Source organism: Olea europaea, chromosome 22, assembly GCF_002742605.1.
Source record: "Olea europaea var. sylvestris chromosome 22, O_europaea_v1, whole genome shotgun sequence".
Taxonomy (NCBI): Eukaryota; Viridiplantae; Streptophyta; class Magnoliopsida; order Lamiales; family Oleaceae; genus Olea; species Olea europaea.
In genome coordinates, this window is record NC_036258.1 from 12,805,573 (window position 1) to 12,830,502 (window position 24,930).

A 24,930-nucleotide genomic window follows, 5' to 3' on the forward strand; every position below is an offset into this window, starting at 1 on the left:
TTCTCACTCTTCCTCATATTTACCAGGCACTGGAGCGGTTGGGTCGCATGGATGAAATTATAAATGATCCAGAGTATGCAATCTTTTTTATTTTTTTATTTTTTTATGATAATATTGATGCCTATATTTTCATTTTTATTTGTGCAGTTTGTAATTAATTATTGATTTTAACTCATTGTTGACATGTTACTAGAAAAATATTGATTTTGATGCCTTCGCATAAATTCTGATCTGTATTCCATTTTATGGTGGGCAGCTACAAGTTTGAATTCCCATCTCCTGATGATAGACCCGGACCACCAATTATAAGCTTCAGGTTTGACATCTGATGCTTAATAACATTTCAATGTTAAGTGCCTTGGGCTTCTTACAATTTAAAAGCAACTATCTCCCCGGTTTTCAGTTTGTTGAACAAAGCATTAACATTTGTGGTTAATTGTCTTTCGATCTGCTCCATTTAAGTTCTTGTTCTTTTTGAAGACAATTACTTGACTTTGGTAATCTTTGTAACAATTGCAGTGATGCATCCTTTGCATATCCTGGAGGCCCGACATTGTTTAAGAATTTGAATTTTGGAATAGATCTTGATAGCCGAATAGCGAGTAAGACTTTTTCTGAACCTGTTAAGTGCTCTACCTTAATGAATAATTCTGTTAAACTTTAGGATACATCTACCTATTAGTCTGTTTTCTGTACTGTCAACACTAGAACGGTGTATGATCATGGGAAAAACCATAGGGCTCCTATTAGTTATGTAATGGATTTTGAATAGTTTTAAGGTGTTCTGACTCCCAATATGATTTATTGCAGTGGTTGGTCCAAATGGTATCGGAAAGTCAACTATACTCAAACTTATTTCTGGGGAGCTTCAACCGAGCTCTGGAACTGTTTTCCGTTCGGCTAAGGTATTACTTATGTTTTCTCAATAGTCATTTTCTGGAAGAAGTCTTGGATTCTCTGTTTCCTTGCTTCTCTAATCTTGCAATTCATCAAAAGGTCCAAATATTCAAATTACTGTTCTGCATTGGCATATTCTGTGCTTGTTTCCTCAGGAAATGGTCTCAGATACCTTAAGTGGCTTCAATGTATTGATTTTTCTGTACCATAAATATCTTGTGTGTTTTCAAATATGGTGCTTTTATGGTTGAGCAAATGCATCGCAGTTACTTTCCGCTGACGAATGAGTGCATGTTGATTGTTCTTTTGCATACAATTTTGCCACCCTTCCCCTTGATGACATCTTCTTGCTTCGTTTACAGGTTCGCATTGCTGTGTTTAGTCAGCATCATGTTGACGGCTTAGACCTCTCTTCAAATCCGCTTCTATATATGATGCGCTGCTTCCCAGTATGTTTTGTCCTAATGTATAAGTTGATGTGCATTTTCTCATTTCTGTACTACTAGGGGCACCTTATAATGTATGGGGATTTGATAGCATGCAATTTTCTCATTATTCTTACTTCTGGATGCCTGTAAAACTGATCACATAAAAAGGAAGGGGAATTTCTTTGATACAGAGACATATGTACTTCTAACTGTGATGTAAAGTACAGAGAATAAAAACCACTGCAATGATAAATTGAGTTTATCCGAAGTTATTTGCTTTTACTTTTGCTCACTTGAGTGTATGTTCTCATTTTAAAGAACTTCCCCTTTCAGAGTTAGGCATAGTAAGTAATGAAGATTCCATGAATGCTGATTGTTGAGGAATTCATATTTCTGGCTTGTGTATACATATTTTGAATGCATCTGCATGCTGATATATTTTTGTTCTGTGCAGGGAGTGCCTGAACAGAAGCTAAGAGGTCATTTAGGTTCATTTGGAATAACTGGAAATCTTGCCCTACAGCCGATGTACACGTTATCTGGTACTTTTTTCATCTATTGCGTTTTATTTTGAGGGCTGATAGTGTTATTCTGGGATGTGAAAGTAGATTTTGAACTACTCTTAACAATATGGCAGGTGGTCAGAAAAGCAGAGTTGCATTTGCAAAGATAACTTTCAAGAAGCCTCATATTTTACTGCTTGATGAGCCATCAAACCATCTTGTAAGTTCTATAGCTTTGTTTTACTGATCTGTTATGCATCTTTTTTGTTTTTGCACAAATTATATGATGCGTACTTCATCAGAACAGGGTTGTATGCATGCTGTGCATCAGATGGTCACAATTGTTTTTGCATTGAATTTTGGTGTAAATAATTTTTTTATGTTGCCAGCTTCTGACTAATTTCTTATCTGAATATTTTCTCCATTTTGGCTATGCAAATGCAGTGACCTGTGCTGTTTAATTTTTAACCTTTCTTGGCTAATGCTCAAGGCCCTGGTTGATTTCAAATATTTGAATAATCAATTACAAAACTGATTGAAGAGTAAAAATTTGATTGTCTTATCCAAATATATTGCTAAATTTTCTGCGAGTGATCAAACCATTTGTTGACTTCCATAGGCAAAAGCAATGTAGACCATATGGATCTAGCAGTTTTTTTGTCTTGTGTTTACTGGACATAGTTTTGGTTATTATTTTCTTCGTTTGGAACTCCTATAGAACAGGGAAGCTTTACTTTCTTATTTCTTTCTTCTTGCTCTTGCATTCTCTTCCTACCCATTCTTGATTCTATATACGAGTTTTTCCTTTATATTTCTAATTTTCGGGATTTTATTTTATTTTTTTGAGAAAAAGTTGCAGTGGTGGTTGTGGTTGTGGTAGGGATGGGGATGGGGATGGGGATGGGGATGGGGTGGGGATTGTTTGTTAGAATGTTGGGGTTTCGTCTAACTATGGGACTGGCTTTTTGAAAATAGGCGCTAGGGTTGGTTTAGTTGCCTTTCTGTGTCTGAAATTATTTGGAAGGTTCTCAAACCTATATTGAAACTTGTTTTAATTTACTTTTGTTTAATACTTCCCAAATATTGATGACATTTCGGCACCATGCTTAAAAATGACCTGCATTTCTTCTCCGCTTTGATGCTTGATTTGTCTAGCATATTATCGTAAATGAGCTTATTCATGACAAGATTAGTTGGAAGAAAAATCTTTATCATGATTCTGCCCAGAACTGTGCCTGGGCTATGTCAAGGAAGAAAAAGAAGCTAAATCTTTTGTATATTGTCCCTTTATGTCTAGTACTCGGTATCAATCACGCACTTAAACTCTTCGTTGAGTTTCTACTTTTGGTATTGCAATAAAGTAATGCTTGTAATAATTGTCAAATTGTAGGATTTGGATGCAGTGGAAGCATTGATCCAAGGTCTCGTCTTGTTCCAAGGGGGTGTGTTAATGGTACGGTGAACCTTACTGTAGTTTTTTAATTACAGAGTAACAAGAAGGATTCGTGGGTGTGGGTGTTAGTTTTTTATTAATGGTGCTGTCGTCTGTCAACATCTGCAGGTAAGTCACGACGAGCATTTGATCTCTGGAAGTGTAGATCAGTTGTGGGCTGTCTCAGAAGGCAAGGTGAATCCTTTCGAGGGAACATTCCAGGATTACAAGAAGATACTACAATCTGCTTAGAAAAAATTTACTTTTGTGTGCGATTGAGATTTAAATTTTGGGATACGTGGTAATCAGGAGGTTTGACATTTCAAAAGGTATTGATAAATTAGTAAATATGCATCGAGTTCAAAAATCGATTCATGAAATATCTATAAATCCGCAAACTTCTTGTCAGCATGTTACGGCAGGTTTCTTGTTTTGTTTAGTTGAGAATATATTATGGTTGTGAAGTGCTTAATATTTTCGTGTCACTGAATCATGTTTTATTACTAACTTTTATTGTAATACCAAACCATTTGGTACTGGAGCTTGTCTCGTATTTCTTTAGTGGCTCCACAATGCCGTTGATCCTGACTGAAATATAAACAAATGGTATCCGGCTTAGATTTGATTGGCTAGGAATGGTTGCTTGGCTGACTCTTATGGTTACCGTATCTGGTCTGGCACTAGTTTTAGGCATGTTGGGCAACCAGAGACCACATTTGCAAAATTAGATTTATATATTTTTGCTGGATTAATCTGCTTGTATAGTCTGAGGTGGACTGTACAAGCTTACGTCCCCTCATAGCTCGCGGGGTCTGCCAATTTTTATTGTGTGTGGGCCTCCGAACTATGAGAAGAGCGTCAACTGAGTTGTCAAACTAACTGTTTATGTAGCTCGGTTGATTTTTGCTAATCCTTTCGAATTGCCCCAACTTACAATATATCCCCCCTCACCCGCGCCCCCAACCCTCCTGACGGTGGGGTAATTTGCTCTCCTCCTTTCAGTATAATCTATAAATGTGGATCTAGATATTTGTAGTCCAAGTAATCTACATCTACAATATATTAAAAGTGGAGAAACTCTTAAATATCAAATTTATCCTTACATATTTAACTATATGTCCACTATAGCCTCATAATTGGAATACCAATTTTATTAGTATTTATCATTTGGTTTAGAATTAATATAATATAAGGAGTGAAATATTTAATTAATATTTTAACATTCAATTATATCAAAAAATAAAAATAATAAAATTTTTATTTTTCATCAACAAAATCTTTATTAATTTTCATGATTTACATTATAATTTATGCAATGAGTTTTTATTTTTCATCAATAGAGCAATTTTTAATCTTCACGCTTTACATTATAATTTATCCATTAAATTATTATTTAATTGATGTTACAAATATTTTAAAGGTTGCATTAATATATTAATGAAGACATTCAATGAATAAAAAAGAAATTAAACAAGGAAATTCAATGACTAACATTCAATTGATTTTTTTTCTTTACAATTTTTAGTTTTCATCAACATAGCCCTTATTATCAATTTAATTAATACTTATCATTTGATATAGAATTAATATAAGTGGTGAAATATTTAATTGTTATTTATCATTTTGGTTGGAATTAATATAATGAGTGAAACTGACATTTAATTATTAAAAAAATAATAATAAATCAATAAAAATTTAGTGATTTATCATTTAATTGAGTATTTTGTTCTTACAATCTTTATTTTTCATCAACAAAGTAATTTTTTATTTTTAATCAACAAAATCCTTATTAATCTTCATGATTTACATTATAATTCATCCACTAAGTTTTTATTTTTCATTAACAAAGCAATTTTTATTTTTCATCAACAAAGCCCTTATTAATTTTCATGATTTAAATTATAATCCATCCATTAAGTTATTATTTAATTTAATTGAAGTTACAAAATTGAGAGGTTGCATTAATGTATTAATAAGGTAACAAATGTGCTAAAGGTTCTATTAATATATTAACTAGGACATTCGTTCACTAAAAAATGAAAAAAAAAAAAAGAAAAAAGAAAAAAAATACGCATGAAAATTCATGACTTATCTTTTCAATTGATTAATTTTTTTTTTTTTTTTACATTTTTTATCAACAAAATCCTTATTAATCTTCACAATTTACATTATAATTTAAGCATTAAGTTATTATTTAATTGAGGTTGTAAAATTGAAAAGATGCATTAATATATTAATGAGGTTACAAAATATGTTATAGTAAATAACTTCTAATTATTAGAGTTTCTAATATTGGTAATAATCCTTTCTACTTCCAATCACTTTTACCCTACGTATGAATGATTGGAAAACATTCAATTGATTATTTTATTTTGAAAATTTTTATTTTTGATCAACAAAGTCCTTATTAATTTTCATAATTTACATTATGGTTTCTACATTAAGTTATTATTTAATTAATATATATCATTTGGTTTGAAATTAATATAAGGAGTTGAATGACATTCAATTACTTTAAAAAAAAAAATTAAACGGAAATTCAGTGACTTAACATTCAACTGACTATTTTGTTCTTAAATTTTTTATGAGAAGGCTATTGTGTGGCAAAAAAAAAAAAAAAATTAAAATGTGTGAGTCCAACTTTACATTATGGCAAACATCGGTTAGACATATTTTGATTAACAAAGTAATATTATTTATTAACTTTGGTAATTTTTAATTAAATATTTTTAAAAAATTGGCCAAATAAGAATTTAATATGAAAGTAATTATGACCATTATAGCTAACAAAACCAACCAACCAACCTTCCTCATTCTACCTCCATGCCATTAGCTATAAAATCAACCTTGCTCGTTCTATTCCATGCTCAAAATTTATAAGTAAAATCAACACAAAAGGGTAAGAACTATTGTTAATAAAAGCAATTTTTCTTATGCTAGAGTTTCTCAAAATCTATTTCTAAGTTGACGATAATTGTGAAGGTTTTTTTTTTTTTTTCATTTATCTTGATTTGCATTTGAAATTGATTTATAATTTCATAGATTTAATTGTATCACTAACTTTTTAATTTTGAATGACATAAACATTGCAGATGAATACATCATCGTCGAAATCACTAATGAAAAATGAGGTTTGATTTATCAATAGATCGACAAAATAAGTCAGGTCATCAATTTAATTTGAAAAATATTATCTTTTTCCATTTTGTTAGTTGTTAATATATATTTTTGTTGTCATATCTTAAATTTGTTTTCATATTTGTAGGATTGATGTCACCAAACAAAAGTTGCGTTCATATTTTTATAAAACATTTGCCTTTGAAGAAGAGTGGATTATAAAAATATCCATACTCCAAAAAGTTCCATTGAGATCTATAGCAACAAAAATGCCATGTTGAAGTTTTAAAACTAATTTTTTTTGATGAGGAGGTATTGTATTATGTTAGAATAATGTTTCTTATAGAATTTTCACTTTAGACTAATAGTTATTTTTTTATATATATAATATTTTCAGGATAGTAAGATTCGAACTACGTTGTTTAAGCACACAATTTAAAAAACATTTCCTATACTTGAGAAAGAAAAAAACATACCGACTTCAAAATAGAAAAATAAGAGCAATCAACCTCTAATACTCAAATGTGAATGATGAAACTTCAGAATTACACTTGATCAATGCAATGTTCCCGAATTTAATAGAAAATGCAGCTTCTTTTGATTATATGACACAACGTGGAATTCTTTCAACCAAAAATGAGTATGCTGACTACCTCAATGACAAACTAATTAGATTATTTTCTGCAGAGAGTGAAGAATTTGTTAGCTTTGCCAACACAATAGATGATTCAAAACAATTTTACCAAAAAGAGTTCCAAAATACATTGTTGTCAAATGGTATCCCACCACATAAGTTAATCTTGAAAAGAAATTCTCCAATGATGCTTTTAAGGAATCTAGACCCATCCAATGATCTTTGCAATGGAATAAGAATGATTTATCGTGATTTCAAGAAACATATTATTCATCCAGAAATAATCGTTGGACAACATTCTGGAAAACAAGTCTTCCTTCCACACATCTCATTAACTCCAGCAAATGATGAAGGATATCCATTCAAATTCAAGAGGAAACAATTTCCAATACGTCTATACTTTGCAATGATAATTAACAAGGCTCAAGGACAAACATTGCCTACTGTTGGAATATAACATTGCCTACTGTTGGAATATATCTTCCTAAACATGTATTCTCTCATTGGCAACTATATGTCGCACCTTCTCGCTGAGTTTCAATGCAAATAACAAAAGTTTTAGTAAAAGCAAAAGACAAAAAGAAGAACAGATGTCAGACTTCAACAAAAAATATTGTGTACAAAGAAGTATTATTGCAATCATATCATTACATTTTAGTTTATTCAACATTTTCACATTATATACATAATTTCATAAAAACTATATATATATACACACATTCAATTGTAATATTCCTTTTAACAATATCAATTATCTCTATTATTTTAAAAAATGCTATTAGTAATTCAAAAATAGTACATATATCATTCATCGATACATAAGACGTACAATGCACGTGCTTTACTACTAGTTTCATTGAAAGGTGTTTGAAGCCGGAACCGATAGTCGCCATGGAAATTAAATTTTGTCCTTGTGACACAATTGTTCATGGTAATGTTTACATTCCATAGGCTAACGAGTACCGGTAGTTGACAAGGATATGATAATTCATTCTCTTGTTGGTTTGATGAGGTATTTCAGAAAATGCCTTTATTGGCTAATTAATGCTTGAGATATTATCTTGAATTTACACAAAATACTGCAAAAATTTGTCAGAATCTTCGTTGTCAATTTCCTGCATGAATTCATAATGATCCAAAGCTATGTTACTTTTGTCATCTTTCTCCATAATATTTACAAGATTCTTCCTTTACCATAATGCATAATGCATATGCTGAGAGAGTGATGTATGTGTGGATTACTTGAGTTACTTGAAGAGGATAACTTCCCCCCTCTTGGTTGCATAATGTTAATTCCCAAATTTAACCAAAATTGCATAAATTAAATCAGTCTGACTGGATAATATCACACCATTCTGTCATTGGTTGAATATATCCAGTTTGTGGGTCCTCAAATGATTAATAATGCTACTTTGCCATAAAGATATTGACATATAACTTGACATAATTGGTATTGGGAAGATATGACTGGATGAAAAAAATTGGTTGTGTTTTAAATGGTCAAATAATAGAATGAGATGTGGATTATATCAAGAATTATGTCAACTATTCTGGAACTACAGCATGATTCTTTTCTTGATTATGGTTTTCGTGTGGCTTTTAAAAAAACTACATTGATTGCAAATAGTTGCCATGTTTCTATCATTTCAACTTGTGTGCTACTAAATGATATGAATGTTAGAATTTTGTATAGAAAATTGGTTTTGATCAATTTTCAAATGATTTTTTTAAGTGAAAATCATTGAGAAATGAGAAATTAAAGTCAAATTTAAGCCGCTTAAATTCGTTAAATTGTTGAAAAACTATGTAGACTTTTATGGAATATTCTAAAACTATTTGGATGAAAGTTATGTCTTTTTGGAAATGATATTTTTCGAAATTCACATCCTTTTTGTTGTAGAGATATCTCTTTAGACATGTATTTTTCAACAAGACGTGTCTTTTCGTTGAGCCGTGTCTTTTGAGATACAACTTTTGGACCATTATATATGGACCTTTTGGAATTATTCAATTATTCACTTCATCCTTTCATTTTCATATCAATGCATAATCACTTAAAAGTAATTTTTGCACTGATTTTTAGTCGAATTTATATAAAGAGAAATAAAAATGTTTACTTCGACTGGGTTGTTTGAAAAAAAGTAAGACAGATTAACATAGTAGGTAAAATAATTATGACACTAATAACTATGTATAATCAATTAAGTAAACATTGTTATCACAGTCTAAGACCGTCCTATCGAAGTTTTTCTATCTCTGTAAAAAAAAAATTATATTTTTTTTTTACGATTGTACTTTGTTTACTCCAGAGTTTACATATTTGCTTATCAACACATAATGTGATGAGATTTGATTGATCTAAGCAAACAAATAAAAAGAAAAAATAATTCATCGATTTCTTTTTGTCAACTCATCAATTTATAATGAATTTATAAATGGTGATATACGACAAATATTTTTCATTTTTTTATGCCATGTGAACTTGATAAAGTGCTTGACATATTTTACTGGAGAATTTTTTTTTTAATTATGGTATAATTTGCCTCCGTGACCCCCCGGGGGAGAGGGAAAATCCCCTTTCACTCCAAATGTTTATCGTAAATTGCAAATGTAATAATAATGCTATTTATTTTCTTTTTAATATCACATCAAAGTGGAATAATACTCAATTGGGCTCCGATGGGCTTTCGTTTTCATTTATTTAGCCCATGCCCGTTGAAACCTCATAAATGAACGGAAAAATTACCTAGAAACCTACATTTAAAGAATAATTTTCAAAAATAAGAGAAATTAATTTTTGTTTCACAAATCAAGTGATAATTAGATTTTAATAAATATAATTATTAAAAATTTAATTAAACCTAACAAATTCACCCTATGCACCCCCAATTCATACCAAACCCTATCTTCATCATTCTCTCTACCTTCTCTCTATCTATACCCCTCACTACCTACCCACCTCTACCACTCTTCTTTTTGATCGGTAAAGGATCAAATTTATGCCATGGCTACCGCTTTGGCATTGGCTTTGGCTATGGGTGGCGACGCCTTCGGAGGAGGTTATGATGTGAGTAGCTCTACCATATCTCGTCTATGACGTCACTGCTCCTCCGCATGCAGCGGCCAAGCATTGCATCATCGCCACTACTTGCAAACGAACTATGGTTTTATCATTATGCTAAGAAGATAGGACATTACTGACTGACCAACTATGATTTGAGTATTTCTTTTCAATTTTCCATTGCTCATCAATGTTTAGGATTTTGTCATTCATTCTGTAATGTTTTCTTAATGAAGTTCATTTTTCTGGCTTTTTCTTGATGAAAGATTTTTAAGTGTTACATTTGATTATGAAAAATGCTCTATTGGCAAAAAAGAGAAAAAAGCATGGATAGTTATAATCAAAATAATTTTATAAGACATGTATGAATTTGTTATTCATGTTACAATTTGTTCCCTTAGTTACCCATTAGTCAGTTTTCAGATTGTAACTTGTCCAGCACAGCTTAATGAAGCAAGAAATCCTCATAAATGTTCAACCATATCTGTATCCAATTGGAATTTTCATGCTTAGAACTTCATTCCAGATGTTGAACGCCTATTTATGGAGTTAATTAAAATGCCAAAATATAAAATATGTGTTTAGGATGCTTTATTCATGTAGACCCTGGTGAATATTATTTTTACAGTACTACCAAAGCAAAAGTTCCCGTAAATTTAAATCGGTTCTTTTTTCTTACATTTAGATTTGTCATCCCTACTCTTTTTGTTTTGTTATTTGCAAGCTAATGTTTATTTAGATCTCCAATCATGAAATGGTCCAATAGTAATTAGTATGAGGACGTATGATTTATGTGTGTATTAATTTATTTGAGCAAGAAGAATGCCTTGCATGTAGGAGGCAGTTTGGTGGATACAAGAGCTCAACACATTGCTGTGCAAGTTGTGAGAACATTGTATGGCAACCACAAGGTGACTTCTTTTATAAAGGTGGTCGAGGTACCAGTTCCTCTCAGAAAAGAGTAAACCTGTTCTCATTGATGGTGAGTTTGAAGAGAAATGGATGAAGATCTAGAGATGGCTTTGATGTCCTCTACATGTAGTACTCATATGCAAATGATGTCATACAAAAACATAAGGGATGTTTTTTTTTTTCTTTTCACATTACACTAATTACTTTCAGTTCATATTCAGTTATTGTGTATATTATGTATCATAGGTAGGATATGATTGTCTTAATATTTGTAGGCTGAGAAATGAAAGTAACATCACTTTTATTGTACAAATTTTTCATCATGAGCAATTGTGGAATATTTTTTCTTGGTTTTGGATTGCTTAATTGTATTTTTATAGAGTAAGGTTCTTTTGCAAAATAGATCTCAAGGTGATCTCCAACTTGGGATCTTGGAAATATCACACTTTGCTGCAAGTAGCATTGACGGCGCTAAGGATTGATGCCTCTTTTTCCGTGGGTGATTGACTAGAATTTCATAGAATTGGACTCTGGCTCAACCTTCTTAAGGAAATGATTATGAAGATCGAGGGGGGGGGGGGATTTTGAATGGTCATTTAGAGTAGCAAAGAAAAGTTTTAGATAAACATGAATTGGGAAATTTACATTCTTCTTGGGAATTCATTGTCATGGATTGAAGTTGAAGGTGGTAGTGGTGGTGCATTGTAGGTGATGGTGGTAGATTGTGGTGCTGGTAAATGGTATGTGTAGATTTATTTGTGGTGATTTTCCGTGATTAATTATGTGTTTATTGTGATTGATTGTGACCAATTCCGTGTTGATTGTGACCAATTGTGACTTGATTATATATCAACTTGTATATCATCACAATTAAGATGACCTGGTTACAGATAGTTATATTGAAGACAAATTTGGTCACATTTATTCATACTACAGATAAATTTGGTCACATAAATAACACATGTTGATGACTCGGTCAAAAATTAGATGGCTACGGACAATCACATTGAAGATAAATTTGATCACAGTTAGTCACATATAACATAAGTTAGTGACTTGGTTACATACAATTACAAATTTGATTAATGCAAGTTGCAGTCAGACAATAATACGTCATAGTTAGATAACAAAAGTCAAAATGAAAGCATTACAAGTCAAAAATATTCACACTGAAAATACACCTGATCACAGACAATCACAAATAACACAAACTTGGTCACAAAAAGTCACAATAAAGATATAAAAGGTCACATATAGACATAATTAACAAAAATTGGTCAGACAAAAGTCATCATTAGCATATTAGATTACATAACACTGTTAACATAGACACAGTTACATATAGTCATAGTCAATGCGACACCGATCATATATAATCGAAATTAAGATAGGTCATGTCACAAATAGTCATATTTAAGAAATACTTGGTCACTAACGATCACATTTACGAAAACCATAGTCATATACAATCAAAATTAAGTTAAAACCGATCATAAACAATCACATTAAAGACATACATGATCACAAATAATAATAGCTTACATAGATCTTGTTTCACAAATAATCATATTTAAGAAAGAAGAAATACCTGGTCACATACAATCAAAATTAAATTAAACATGGTCACAAACAATCACACTAAAGACAAACATGGTCACAAATAATAATAACTTACATAGACCTTGTCACAAACAATAAAAACTTACACATACCTAGTCACATACATACAGGGACAATTAAGAATACATAGTCAAATAATTATTAATTATAAATGTTAAGATATACAATGTCACAGTTATTAATTACAAACTACACAATTAATCGATCACGGTCACTAATTTTTCTTAGCACAAATCACACTATTTCTATTAGTCATAAATCACACCATTTTCCTTTATTTTAAGTTTAGAACCTCACTTGCTAGTCTCTTATTATAAAATAGAAATTTGAGGATTTACTTATCTATTATTGGAAGTTATCAACCAAATGTTTGATAGAATAGAAAATTTGGGGCTTCCTTTGCAAAAAATTGGAGTTAGCGCCCCACTACCTAGCATGCACTTGTATCCATTTTCTTCATTTGATAGAAACAGAGGCTGAAAACAGGAAGTAGAGGACAGAGAGCATAAACGAGGAAAAAGGGAGGCAAAAAAAAGGGAGAGAGAAGTAAGGAAGAAAAATTAGGTGCTAACAAGCTTAAGTTACATTCTTCAATTTCATTTCAAATTTCATAGTAATTTCACAAATTCACTCCCAACTTAGTTTCAATTTGTTGCTCCTCATGCGCATCACCGCCTATGGACCTCCCAAATTCACCCAAAAAAATGGTTGTTTGCAGTAGCGGAGTCCTCGGAGTCTATACTGTTTGCTTCTTATCCAAAAAGGCGCGGCTGACATACTTATAGAAAAATTATTCGTTACTTTTGCCACCTTCGGTAAGGCCAACCATTACATTTCGTCTCTCTCACTCAACAGCTAAAGAAAGAGGAAAACAATACACAGGAAAAACAAAAGAATTCGAAACCCTAAATTTGGAAAATGAAAATGGTAAGGTGATTAAGATCGGTTCTTCCATTCGTCCATCGAGTCCTCGCCTCCGACACTATTTCCATCGTCGTGGCCCAAAGATCCAATGCACTACAATCCCTTTTCCAACCTCTCACCAACATCGAATTATAGTAGATTGGGGTGGGTATGGTTGGTGAATTGGGGTTTGTATGGAAGATTGAGGCATTTGTGTAGAGAAAGACTATTGTGGTTTTCTTAATTTCATGCGCAATAATATCTTACAAATATATGTAATACCTGATTTTTGAAATATTTTGTAAGTTTGTTAAATGTGAAATTATGTATTTAAAGTATTATATTTACGTGTTTTTCCCTAAATGAACAGCTTAGGCCCGTTAAAAGGCTATCATCGGCGATTACTTCCCTCCAGGCTCCAACAGGCAACCACAGCATTTGAGGTGAATCATTTTATTTTAATTTTTTCTACCTTCAATACTAGATAATTGTATTCATTTTTTTTTCAATTTGTGTTTATTATTGGAGTAAGAAATAAGACGGCAGTTTTGATTTACACGCATTAGATTATCCAAGTCTGAAGTTCGTAATTGTGTACTTGGAGACCCTGGGTGTGTTTGTTTTAACTGTTAAAAATTAGAGCTTTTGCAGATTTCCCACAAATTTGCAAACTCCAATTCTCCTACTTTCACTGCAGTGTCTGCTCTTCATCGGTTCGTCCCATTTGAAATATTTTTGTATGTTTGTTAAATGTGAAATTATGTATTTAAAGTATTGTAGTTACGTGATTTTCCCTAAATGAATAGCTTAGGCCCGTTAAAAGGCTATCATCGGCGATTACTTCCCTCCAGGCTACAACAGGCAACCACAGCATTTGAGATGAATCATTTTATTTTAATTTTTTCTGCCTTCAATACTAGATAAATTTTTTTTTTTCAATTTGTGTTTATTATTGGAGTAAGAAATAAGATGGCTGTTTTGATTTACACGCATTAGATTATCCAAGTCTGAAGTTTGGAGACCCTGGGCGTGTTTGTTTTAACTGTTAAAAATTGGAACTTTTGCAAATTTCCCACAAATCTGCAAACTCCAATTCTCCTAACTTCACTGCAATGTCTGCTTTTCATCGGTTCGTCCCGTTTGGCCCATTTCAGAAACTCTCTGCTATTCCTAACTCGTTTGATGTGAATTCTAGTCTTAAAATCTTCTTAGAAAAATGTTACTTATATATATTGTGTGATTGAAATATTGGGATATATGGTAATTAGGAGGTTTGGCTATGCCAAAATGATATTGATAGACTAGGAATATGTTATGATCTCTCCTGCTTGAAGTGGTTAGTAATTTGGTGTCACTGAATCATTTATAATTACCCACTTTTAATTTGTGATGGTTTAGTGAAAAGCTAGTTTGATCCACAATTCATTGGACGTGATGGGAAAACTTGTATATCATGTCTCTTATGTTTAATGATGTTCTGTAGAATGTGTTGAATATGCTCAATACAGCTTTGTTTGGTAATAAATAAGTGACATCAAATTAGAACTTGCTAAACCTCTAATGTGAAAGTAGATTCAAATCATTTTTAAACTCAAATTTGAATCTTTAATGCTTTGCGGCCTTAAAAAAATTTGAATTCTAGATAAAATTTAAGATCAAATGAAATTGTCGACCGGTAGTCTCTAATTCTACATTGCAAAGCCCAACCAGTCTGTACTGGAGCTTCTGTCCTGTTCCTAAGTGTCACAACTGATAATGTCGTCGATCTTGACTGAATAAACAAGTGGGATCCGATTAGAAATGTCAAAATGTGCGGCTTAGGTTTTGTTTTCCACGCTTGGTTGCTTGGCTGACTTTACATTTGGGATGTACCTGCCCAGGCTCTGGCTTGTGTGGGCTGGTTTTTAACCAAAAAAAATATTTAAACTTGTGTAGGAAAATAATATATAAAAAGTGAAAAAATGTATGCTCGGGCCAGCCAAATAATTTTCGGCATATTGGCTTACCAGATACCATGGCAATGAGATTTATATATATTTGTTAAAATCTCTGCTGATCCTTCAAAGTTGTGACCCTAACCACTTTTCTAAAAGTCATGCATTGGTGGTGCTTAGGCACAACTAATGCGTGATGCGTGGCGGAAACGTCAAATCAATTGGCTTGGCGCCTTATTTAGTTGTCAACATCAATTGTTGATAGCTAATGTGCGCCTAGGCACGGTTATGCATACCTAGGCTCACATAATTATCTTTTTTTATTTTTTACACTTCTTCTAAGTTAGAACTTAAATATTGATTTCTTCACTTCGTCAGTTCTAAATTCAAAATAGCCACTTGAAGCCTTAAATAAATGAAATCTCTCAAAAGTTCCTATTTATTTAATATTTATAATTGGAACTTATCTTTTTGTTGAAAGCTTTAGAATAATGTATAAATTTCTATAAATTTGTTTTAAATGTTTGGAGGTATTATTTTTAATTATTAAACGATTTTATGATTGATTAAAAATTAAAATAATATTAAAATAAGAAAATGTTTTTTTGCGCCTAGGCTCGTCTAGCCTATAGCTTGACGTTCACATATCGCCATGTATTATGCCTTTTAGAACGCTAACCCTAACTAACTAGAGGTTTACAATCCATCGGCTCCCCACAACCCTCTGGTAATTTTCTATCCTCCTTTCAGTATAATCTATATCTTTATAATTACATAAGTAATCTATATCTTTATAATTACATAAGTAATCTATATCTTTATAATTACATAAGTAATCTATATCTTTATAATTACATAAGTAATCTATATCTTTATAATTACATAAGTAATCTATATCTTTATAATTACATAAGTAATCTATATCTTTATAATTACATAAGTAATCTATATCTTTATAATTACATAAGAATACCTCTGTTGGCTTCTTCAAACTCAAGATATTTTAAATTAACAAAGTAAAGATTTTTTTTTGTCAGAAGCTTTTGTTATCAATTTCCTACATGAATTCATATTGATCTGAAGCTATGTTAATTTACTTATAAAAGGCATGATGCATATCCGCATACTTATGCAAGATTCTTCATTTTCTTTTACGCATAATGCATATGCTCAGAGATTTTTGTACGTGCATGAATTACTTGAGTTCCTTGAAGAATATTTCTTCTTTCTGTAAATCACTCGACTGATTAGTATAACCATTCATCATTGGTTCAATATACCTATCGGTGAATCCACATCTATTCTTAGTTATAATATTCATTAAGGCCCTATTTGTGCCACATTATTTGGAAAAAAAATACATTCTTAAACAGTGTTTTGACATCATTTCAATTACATATTCTTCAATAAAATAATATTATACGCAAATTCAAAATTTTTCCTTATTTTTTAACCTCACATTCTCCATTAATCTGCTATTTCAAAATACATTCTTTAAAATCATGTGGCTCAAACACATACTAAATGCATATTAAAAACTACATTGATTGCAAATGGTAGTTGTCTTTCTATCATTTCAACTTGTGTGGTACTAAATTATATGATTCTGAACAATCTGAACTTACAAATAACCCTAGGAGAGTGGTTATTATTGCCATTTCTAATTTTTATGCTCACTCCTCCAGGAAAGTAGCATGTAGAGGCATTTTCAGAATTATGAACAACCTTGCCCTTTTCTCCTTGGAAATCTTATATCTTGGTACCCAAAGTTGTCTTGTCCTATGCTGGGATGAAATAGAGGCATCCATCAGTATAAATTCGTTTTCTGCTTTTCTTTCCTTTCCCAGATTAAGTTTGTTTTGCCAGGAAACTGAAAGAGTTCTTACGTCTGAACTTCAGCGGTAATTTATTCTCGGTTTTGGATTCTTTGAAATTGGTATTTATTCTGTTGAAATCTTAGGACTCTAGGTTCTGCACTTTTAGCAGTGAACAATTCCTGCTAGGAGTCCACTCACCCTTGTTTCTTGGCTAATTGTCTTTTTGGTTTAGCCGTTGTCATAATTTACCAGCTTGTGTCAAAAGCACTTTGCATACATCAGAGGCCAACATTAAGAATGCTTGTGAAACTTTGCAATATAACTCGAAGGAGAAGGTTTTGTTCTTTTGCTCAAATTCTTTATAATTGACACATCATTGTTGACCTTTCTTATGTTTATTTGTACACCTTGCCAACTATACTCGAAAACCAAAAAAAAAAAACTTAAATTGTTTTGACAGAAAAAATAAAAAAGCATCATTTTGAGACTTCATTCATGCATATGTACTTGGAATTCCACCAGTCAGTTTAGGTGCATATCCCTCCTTTGCCTCTTTCACTTCAGCTGTATTCAGAGAAATTCATTCTTGCCAAGTGAACACATTTGTCTTTCTCAATTCTCTACTAGATTCCATTCAGACATATATGATCTTCTGCTGTGCTTTGTGTTGTGCATGTGGCTCATATAGAGTGGACCACAGGTCCTGGATCAAATGGGCCGATGCCGGCGCAGTATTTTCTGTACGGGCCTTAAAGTTTTATATGGGCCCAGGCTAGGGTTAGTATAAATAATATGTTGTAACTCTATTTTTCACAACTAAATAAAGAAATCTCCGCTTCGCTCTCGTGGACGTAGACAAATCGCCGAACCACGTAAAATTCTTGTGTTGATTTTTGTTTTTCATCTCTTTAATATTGCGCATAAAATCCAACACTTTGAAAGAGGGACCTCAAAAAATTCCATCCCATTGTGGGAAGTATATCAGCATAGCAAGTGTTATCCTTGTTTCTGTTGAGTATCTGGACTTTCTATATTAAATTACTTGCATTAGAACTGATTGAGAGAGAGTTATATTTTGACTTTTTCTGTAATATATGATTTTTTTTTTTTTTTTTTTTTTTTTGATGATTTCATCCCCCACTAACATATGGGCACTACTGCTTAAACCCCCAAAGTTGGAGCTCTCGGCAAAACAGAATGGCCTCCACAATCACCAAAGGCCTCCCAAAATTCACCACTGAAACTCTGAAGCTTGCTGCAAAACAATCTCAGCGCTGCCACATCGTCCCTGTCCGCCTTCGCCGTGCCATAAAAAAGTACATCCAAGGTAAAATGAATAATAATAATAATAATAATAATAATAATAAGAATAATAATAACACCGAAAAAATTGAGATTCATACATTCCATATTTTGGATTTAATTCTTAGTTTTTTAATGTAGACCAAGATGTTGAGCACATGAGGAGAAAGGTGTTGAGTTTGTCGAAATCATTCAACGAAATCAAAGAAGTGAATTTACTTTTGCCGACCACGAGTTCAAAGGGGCTAGTAGAAGATCCACTCAAATCTATGGAACAGTCTCAGAGGTGGAAAGTAAAAACTGCTTATGGTGATATTGGCCTGAGGTATCAGGAGGATCAGACCATTGCTTACTTGGCTGCACGAATGCCTGCTGTTTACTCTGCTCTCTATCGAGTCCTTAGCGAGGTATAGAAGTGTGATATGTTCAAATGCATTTATCTGTGTGTGCGCAATGTCATTTTGTCCCCACTGAATGTTTTAGAAATTGATTGAAATATATCGTGTTAATTTACTTGATTTTGGAGATCAGTACTATAAATATATTAAATTCCTTGGAAATACTAATATTTGGAAAAAAAAAATGTATATGAAAAATGAGGGCTTGAGTTTCGAAATAGAAGAGGATTTGTTTGGCTTTTTCCAAACTCCAGTTGGAAATTTAATTTACGATGGAGGGAGTAATAGAATTTGAACTTCAAATATAAACCTCGTGAACACGAATTTTACAGGTTGAAATGAATTTTATAGGTAAGAAGAAGAGTGCCAGAATTTATGCCAGCTAAAGTATTGGATTTTGGTGCAGGAACAGGATCGGCAATGTGGTGAGAATGTAATTTTGTTGTGTTTTTCTTGGGTAAATTTTAGGACTAGTGCATAGGATTGTTTAAGTGTCATTATATCTTCTGTCTTGTTACTTAGTGTGTGGATTTTAGTTTCTAAATTGTGGTTAAATGAGATAGGGCAATGATGGAGGTGTGGCCTCGGTCTTTAGAGACAATTAATTTGGTGGAGCCATCACAGTCAATGCAAAGAGCTGGACAAAGCCTTCTTAAAGGTAAATTTTGGTGCATTGCCATTGTCATCAAGAAATGTGTGGAAAGAGTTTGTATTTAGAAGGGCATTTCCCATTTAAATAAATAACTGCTGCTCATTTTTTATTGTGGTATAAGTGGGCTTTAGTTTATTGGTCATGCTTTGATTGTCATGAAAGATGCGAGTACATTGGAGTAGAAATGTATTGTTTAAAAGAAGACTGAGATAGAAGAGTGTAAAGGATCTTGGTTATCAGTGTAAAGGATTGAGGCTTCCATTACCTTGGTTACTTCGAATATATTCAATAAATACGCTTATAGTAATGTGTAAATACATGTACTTTCAGCAACTGGTCTTTATTGTACTGCAGTTGTTGATTTATTGCGCTTTACACTTTCACTTTATCAACATTGATTGTTCTTCTTGATCTTTAAGGATTCCACATGCTCTTGGGATGCTAGAACATTTAATTTCCCTTATAATGTTTTATTTTATTTGATGTTCACAGAGAATGTTATTACCTTCGATGTTTAAAAGGGCTTGATCTGGTACTAAGGTGTTTTATCGCTATAAGGCGAGGCATAAGCCTCAATATAGAACAATAAAAGAATTCAAAAGAAATTAAAAAAAAATGTGCTCATAATATACAATAATTTTAAAATATCCAAAATAAAACTAATTAACAAAATTAAAAGTGTAACTTGCAAATAAACATTAAATAGATCAGGAAAATAAAATAATAATAATAATAATAAGTTTTCAAATTAATAATCATCTAGCAAAATTATACAGCTCAAAAATAATATGTTGTATAAGGGAATCATTTTCACCATTGTCATAGTCCTCGTTACAAGTTTCTTTTCATTCTTTGTCGTCATCCTCCAATTGCTTGCATGTTGGTAAACAAAAATTAGGTAAAAATAAATAAAATTGTAAAACGTTTTTGGTTATAAAGAAATGACTCAAAAAGATGAGGCCAATAATTAAATATTTAATAAATGCTAGGCTAACTTGAAAACACCTTAGTTGGCTTGAGGCTTAGGTTTGAAGTGTAATCCTCACAAATGGCCTTTAAAGTTCGGGTTTTGATGTTTTCATGATAATCTCATGTGAGGCGAGTTTTGATGCATAAGCCTCAATAGTTTTTTAAAAGCATGATTACCATGCCTTAATAATATTGTTTTCTTTATTCGGTGACAAATGCAGGTTTAAAGAACCTGCCACTCATTCAAAGTTATGGTAGCATACAAGCGTTATCTAAGAACACAAATAAGTCTGGCAGACAACATGATCTGGTCATTGCTGTGAGTATTATCCTTATTTCCCTCACTCTCTCAAGCTTTTTTGGAGTTATTGACTAATACGGTAAGACGGTAAGGGTCTGTTTGATTGCAAAGATGGAATTTGGGTGGAAAGAAAACGAATTCCAGGGAACGAAATTGTCTAGAAATTATTTTCCTAGGAATTGTAAATTATTATATTTGATTGGTATAATTTTTCACGTGAAAAATATTGAAATAAAAGTGTTTTTTAGTGTTCGTTTGTGAAAATTGTCAATTAAAGGGATAAAATTTATTGGGACTAGGGATGAAATTTGTTCTCATTGCCCAAAAAAAAAAAAAAAAAAAAAAAAATTCAAGAAAATCATCTATCTTTTGGTGTTCGTTTGACTTTATTTTACATGAAAATTGTCGATTAAAGAGATGGAATTTATTACAATAATTCTTAAAATTTGTTTCAATTGCAAAATAAAAAAAATACGTGAAAATGTGGAATTTCAATTCCCACCATTTTGGTGAGAATTGAAATTCCATCATTTGGGGGAATTTGCTTATGTGGCAACGAAAGATGGAAAAGGAATTCCATGTCAAATTTGTGCCATCAAACACATAAAAGATGGAAAATGGAACTTATTTTCCATTTTCCATGGAAAATATAAGCCTATCAAACATAGCCTAACTATAAATGCGGGGAATTGTTGTTTAAAATCCTTATTTGCTTAAAATTACCTAAACCTACTTAGTTGCTGATTAATATTTAATGTTTCATGCTATTGGGGGAAGTCATATGTGCTCGGCGAGATTCCATCATTAAAAGACAGAATCACTCTTGTGCGCCAACTTTGGGAACTTACAGGAGATATTTTGGTAAGTTTGAAATCGATTTTATCATATGCTAGTCTTATTATGCATTTAGTATTCTTCCAAAATGCTGAACATACTTTCATCTTTGTATGGCATACCTTCAAGATAGTGAGATATATGGATTTGTTTCAATTGACTGAACAGCACAGCACAGGAGTATAATCAGTCATTTCTTCTATAGATTCTCTTGAAAAAGAAAAGAGATTTGTAATACATTACTATTTTTCTTCAATGGCCTATTTATACGCAAGGGAGACATTAATCAGTTATGTTTCATGGGACTGTGATTAGGCATATACCATGTTTTATTGGATTGGGGATTGAAATCAAACTAGTTTTCTTTAGTTTGTGTATCTTTGTTTCACATTAAATTTGACGGAGTTCAAAATATTTTGCTATTTTACTTCTGAAACTTCTTTAGTAGTTGATAGAAGTATTAATAATATAATGAAAACGTCTTGGAATATTTAATGAGCTAGAAAGCAAATCTGCAACATTAACCTTGTTACAATGAAGGAAAAAATCTGTCCTGCTTCAAACTGAAGAATTATTTGAGCAATCACCTTGAAGTTCAAACGTGGGGGTTGAGGTGGTTGGGGGGGGGGGGGGGGGGGGGGGGTTTTTTTTTAAATGGCAGAGGGAGAGATGGGCTGGCCACATTTGATGTTAATTCGAAGGAGTGCCCATTTTCACTTGCACTTTGACATTCTTTTAGCCAATGTTGAGTTGCTCCATACACTAGCTTTTGGTAGTGGTCTCAACTCTCCACTTTCTTGAATATTGATTGCTTATTTTCTAATATTAGAAATAAAATGAGTGAAGAGAACAAGTCCTCAATTCCCATTAATTGATGAAATGACTAGTCCATTAGCAAACTCATCATGTCCACAATTTTTTCCATTTGGTAATTAACATGTTAGGCTAACTTCAAGAAAGTGACTTAACATGCTAAATTAAAGAAAGTGACTTTTCAACTACCAAGTAACCTAGCGTCAGAGTGTGGATCGTACCAGTTTCAAAGTAGTAGGGTAACCATGCAAATTGTTTATCAAATCAAAAACCAATATATATATATATATATATATATATAAAAGTTCAGATAACTTCCTCCTTGTTACGTTGCTTTCGACAAGGCTCCAAGAATGGTAGCAAGCGAATCTAGTCCTACACTCCACGTCACTCTGTCTATGTGGCAATTTCTGTCAAACCCCCATGAAGAGGTTTAACCTTATGGAGAGATCGAGCCCAAGTGTAGGGTCTAAACCCTCATGGTGAGGAAGGCAGTCAGAGACACTGTATTGAATCTTTCGTATAAGATCTTTTATGAATGATTGATGTGACAACTTATTGCAGCAATCACTTTATTAAGCATATGTTAATTCTAGTCCTTACAACCTAGACCATAGTGCTGCAAATGGTCAGAACATTGAATGCATACGAACGTAGGATTCACAAAATGAGGCCTATGACAAGGCGCCTCAACCATTAGGATGAGGCACATATCTCTCTCTCTCTCTCTCTCTCTGGAGCATATGTGTGCTTGCGCTAGCTTGTGATCTCATAAACACTTGTGGAGGATGGCACAACAGGGTTATAAGATTTTCAGTTTAATCTCAATATCCTTTTCCGACTTCTGGTGCACATGTTCACATTCTCAGTTTGTGCATATCTAAGCTTAAGAGAATTCCGTTTTTCAGTTATAGATTGTTATAGAGTGGCCACTGTCTATCGAGTGCTCACCATTTCGTTCTCATGGTGACGAATCCTAATCAGTACATTTCAAGTAGATTAGGAATTTTTCCATCTTTTCATCAATCCCACTCGCAAATCTGTGAAGTGTTTGATGATTGCCACAACGTGTCTTTTCTGGATATTAGCATGATTTGAGTTTTTCTTTTTCTCTTCGCACTTGTGGATTTTGAATTGTCATTATACAGTATCTGTTTCATGTAATAAGGCAAACATTTATTATACAACTTATCCCTTGTTAGGCAAGTGTTTAAATTATTAATACCTTTGGTCAAACCAATTTTATCCATCATTTCTATTTATTTCTAATTTAAACCGATTATAAACAATTCCCAAACATGCGTTTAATGGATGCATTTATCTACCATATCTATGTGTTGTCTACATCTCAAGAATACTGGTTCTCCTGATTCAAAGGCTATAATCATCTTATTGTTGTTCTTAATTCAAATTTTTTTCGTATCTGTAATCTGCGTATTTAAATTTTACCTTCCTTAAGTGTGTTCTTGATAGGCCACCGGTTAAATATACTTATTCTAGAAGAAACAAGAAGAGTGGAGAGTGAGGGCAGTAACCAATTCTGTTCGCATAGCAGGGAGAGGTGAGTAAATTCTGTTACAGAGACTATAAATAGGGGCTGAATAAAAGTGTTAGGCATGAGATAATTAAGTGAGGAAATCACAGTGTGGAGAGTCACAGCCCTCCCGAACGGCTGCTTATGTTCATCTTTTCATTTCTTGTAATTCCGGTTAACTTCAAATTAATACAAAGTTTCCTTTTCACTGCTACTTATCTTCTTAACACAGCTGAATCCTATCAATTTGGTATCAGAGCACTACAACACCAATCACCACCATGACACTAGCCGAAAGAGTTGGAGAATTGGAGCAGAAGGTGGATAATAATCACCAAGAGCTTTAGATGGGTATTGAATCACTCCGTTCGGAGTTCAAAATAATGCATGTTGGGATGACAGAGAGGTTCGAAATGCTGATGCGTAATTGGGATATCCACGAGAAGGAGCGAAAGGAGAAGGGTCCGGCAACGGAGAAATCTCCGATGATGACTGAGTTAAGACTTGGCAGCAACCGAAGCAATGAGGGAGGATCGAGCGGTGACTGGCGCGGGGAGTCTCGAGTTCGGCGACTGGAGATGCTCGTTTTCGAAGGGGGCGATCCGGACGATTGGGTGTTCCGAGTAGAAAGGTATTTTGGGGTTAATAGGCTCACAAAAGAGGAGAAGGTGGAGGCGGCCGCCCTTTGTTTTGACGGCGAGGCGTTGGCATGGTACCAATGGGAGGAGAAGCGTAAACCGATGAGAAATTAGGGAGAGGTGAAGACCCAGTTGCTAAGACGGTTTTGACCCTCTCAAGAGGGATCTCTGTGTGCTCAATTCTTGTCACTCAGGCAGAATTCGACGGTCCAGGAATACCGTCAGCGGTTT

General features: G+C 32.9%; 2 protein-coding genes and 1 long non-coding RNA gene across 3 annotated transcripts in view; all 3 read left to right on the forward strand.

Annotated features, from left to right (window-relative positions):
• The window catches only part of LOC111371739 (ABC transporter F family member 3-like), a 17,507-nt gene extending 13,706 nt beyond the window's left edge, over positions 1-3,801 (forward strand). The window contains exons 12-18 of the mRNA XM_022993875.1: positions 520-602; positions 811-905; positions 1,260-1,346; positions 1,780-1,867; positions 1,963-2,048; positions 3,219-3,281; positions 3,390-3,801. Of these exons, the coding sequence (XP_022849643.1) occupies positions 520-602; positions 811-905; positions 1,260-1,346; positions 1,780-1,867; positions 1,963-2,048; positions 3,219-3,281; positions 3,390-3,512 (625 nt within the window). The 3' untranslated portion in view covers positions 3,513-3,801. The remainder of the gene's footprint in view (positions 1-519; positions 603-810; positions 906-1,259; positions 1,347-1,779; positions 1,868-1,962; positions 2,049-3,218; positions 3,282-3,389) is intronic.
• Positions 3,802-9,900: 6,099 nt separating this feature from the next.
• Positions 9,901-11,344, forward strand: LOC111371740. Its single transcript, XR_002698648.1, has 2 exons — positions 9,901-10,231; positions 10,910-11,344. It is a non-coding gene; the product is annotated as an uncharacterized LOC111371740 (long non-coding RNA).
• A 7,038-nt stretch (positions 11,345-18,382) lies between these two features.
• LOC111371171 overlaps positions 18,383-24,930 on the forward strand; it is a 12,136-nt gene continuing 5,588 nt past the window's right edge. The window contains exons 1-8 of the mRNA XM_022993076.1: positions 18,383-18,585; positions 18,702-18,967; positions 19,310-19,383; positions 19,522-19,616; positions 20,801-20,898; positions 21,658-21,894; positions 24,294-24,381; positions 24,464-24,793. Of these exons, the coding sequence (XP_022848844.1) occupies positions 18,456-18,585; positions 18,702-18,967; positions 19,310-19,383; positions 19,522-19,616; positions 20,801-20,898; positions 21,658-21,894; positions 24,294-24,381; positions 24,464-24,793 (1,318 nt within the window). The 5' untranslated portion in view covers positions 18,383-18,455. The remainder of the gene's footprint in view (positions 18,586-18,701; positions 18,968-19,309; positions 19,384-19,521; positions 19,617-20,800; positions 20,899-21,657; positions 21,895-24,293; positions 24,382-24,463; positions 24,794-24,930) is intronic.